This window comes from Sinocyclocheilus grahami, unplaced genomic scaffold, assembly GCF_001515645.1.
Source record: "Sinocyclocheilus grahami isolate Dianchi unplaced genomic scaffold, SAMN03320097.WGS_v1.1 scaffold3052.1, whole genome shotgun sequence".
In the NCBI taxonomy this organism is placed as follows: Eukaryota; Metazoa; Chordata; class Actinopteri; order Cypriniformes; family Cyprinidae; genus Sinocyclocheilus; species Sinocyclocheilus grahami.
Window position 1 is genome coordinate 14,867 of NW_015508221.1, and position 716 is coordinate 15,582.

General features: G+C 48.0%; 1 protein-coding gene across 1 annotated transcript in view; it reads left to right on the forward strand.

Moving 5' to 3' along the window:
• The window catches only part of LOC107575959 (polycomb protein eed-like), a 19,537-nt gene that overhangs the window by 9,891 nt on the left and 8,930 nt on the right, over positions 1-716 (forward strand). Inside the window, exons 4-5 of the mRNA XM_016262259.1 lie at positions 390-563; positions 637-714. Of these exons, the coding sequence (XP_016117745.1) occupies positions 390-563; positions 637-714 (252 nt within the window). The remainder of the gene's footprint in view (positions 1-389; positions 564-636; positions 715-716) is intronic.

Genomic DNA, 716 nt, shown 5'->3' on the forward strand with positions numbered 1-716 from the left:
GATGAGGAAGAACAGCGACACTAATGATGTGAAGCGCGGTTTCTGCGAAGAGGATTTTGTGCATGCGTTAGTTTCTCGTAACGCAGATCCAGAGCTTCTTGGCCAGAGCAAGATAACAAACACAGCTGCACCCAAATCTGGCTTTATTTAGAGAAGTTAAAGTGGTAACGAGTCTGTCACAGTGTCTGAGGAAGGTTTTTGACCCGAAACGTTGCTATTTAGAAAAGTTAAAAGTTGCAACCTTAAACTTTATAAATAAAGGGAGAATAACTGTGCAGATCTTTTTTGTATCATTTGATGCATTAGTTTCTGCCTCCATCATGTGATCAGTGTCTGTATTAAGTGTTCCTGTTCTAGTCAACTCAGTTGCATGTCGACTCCGCGATTAATCGGATGTCTGCTGTTCTCAGGATGATGCGGTCAGCGTTGAAAGCGGCACGAACCCGGAGCGGCCCGACACTCCCACGAACACGGCCAATGCCCCGGGCAGAAAGAGCTGGGGCAAAGGCAAGTGGAAGTCCAAGAAGTGCAAATATTCCTTCAAGTGTGTCAACAGTCTGAGGGTAAGTGAGCCTGTGGTGTTTCTGTAGTGTGCACTAGTGAGGGCACTCTGACGGTGATGTGTGTGTCCTGCAGGAGGATCACGGGCAGCCGCTGTTCGGAGTGCAGTTCAACTGGAACAGCAAAGAAGGAGACCCCCTGGTGTTCGCAACCGT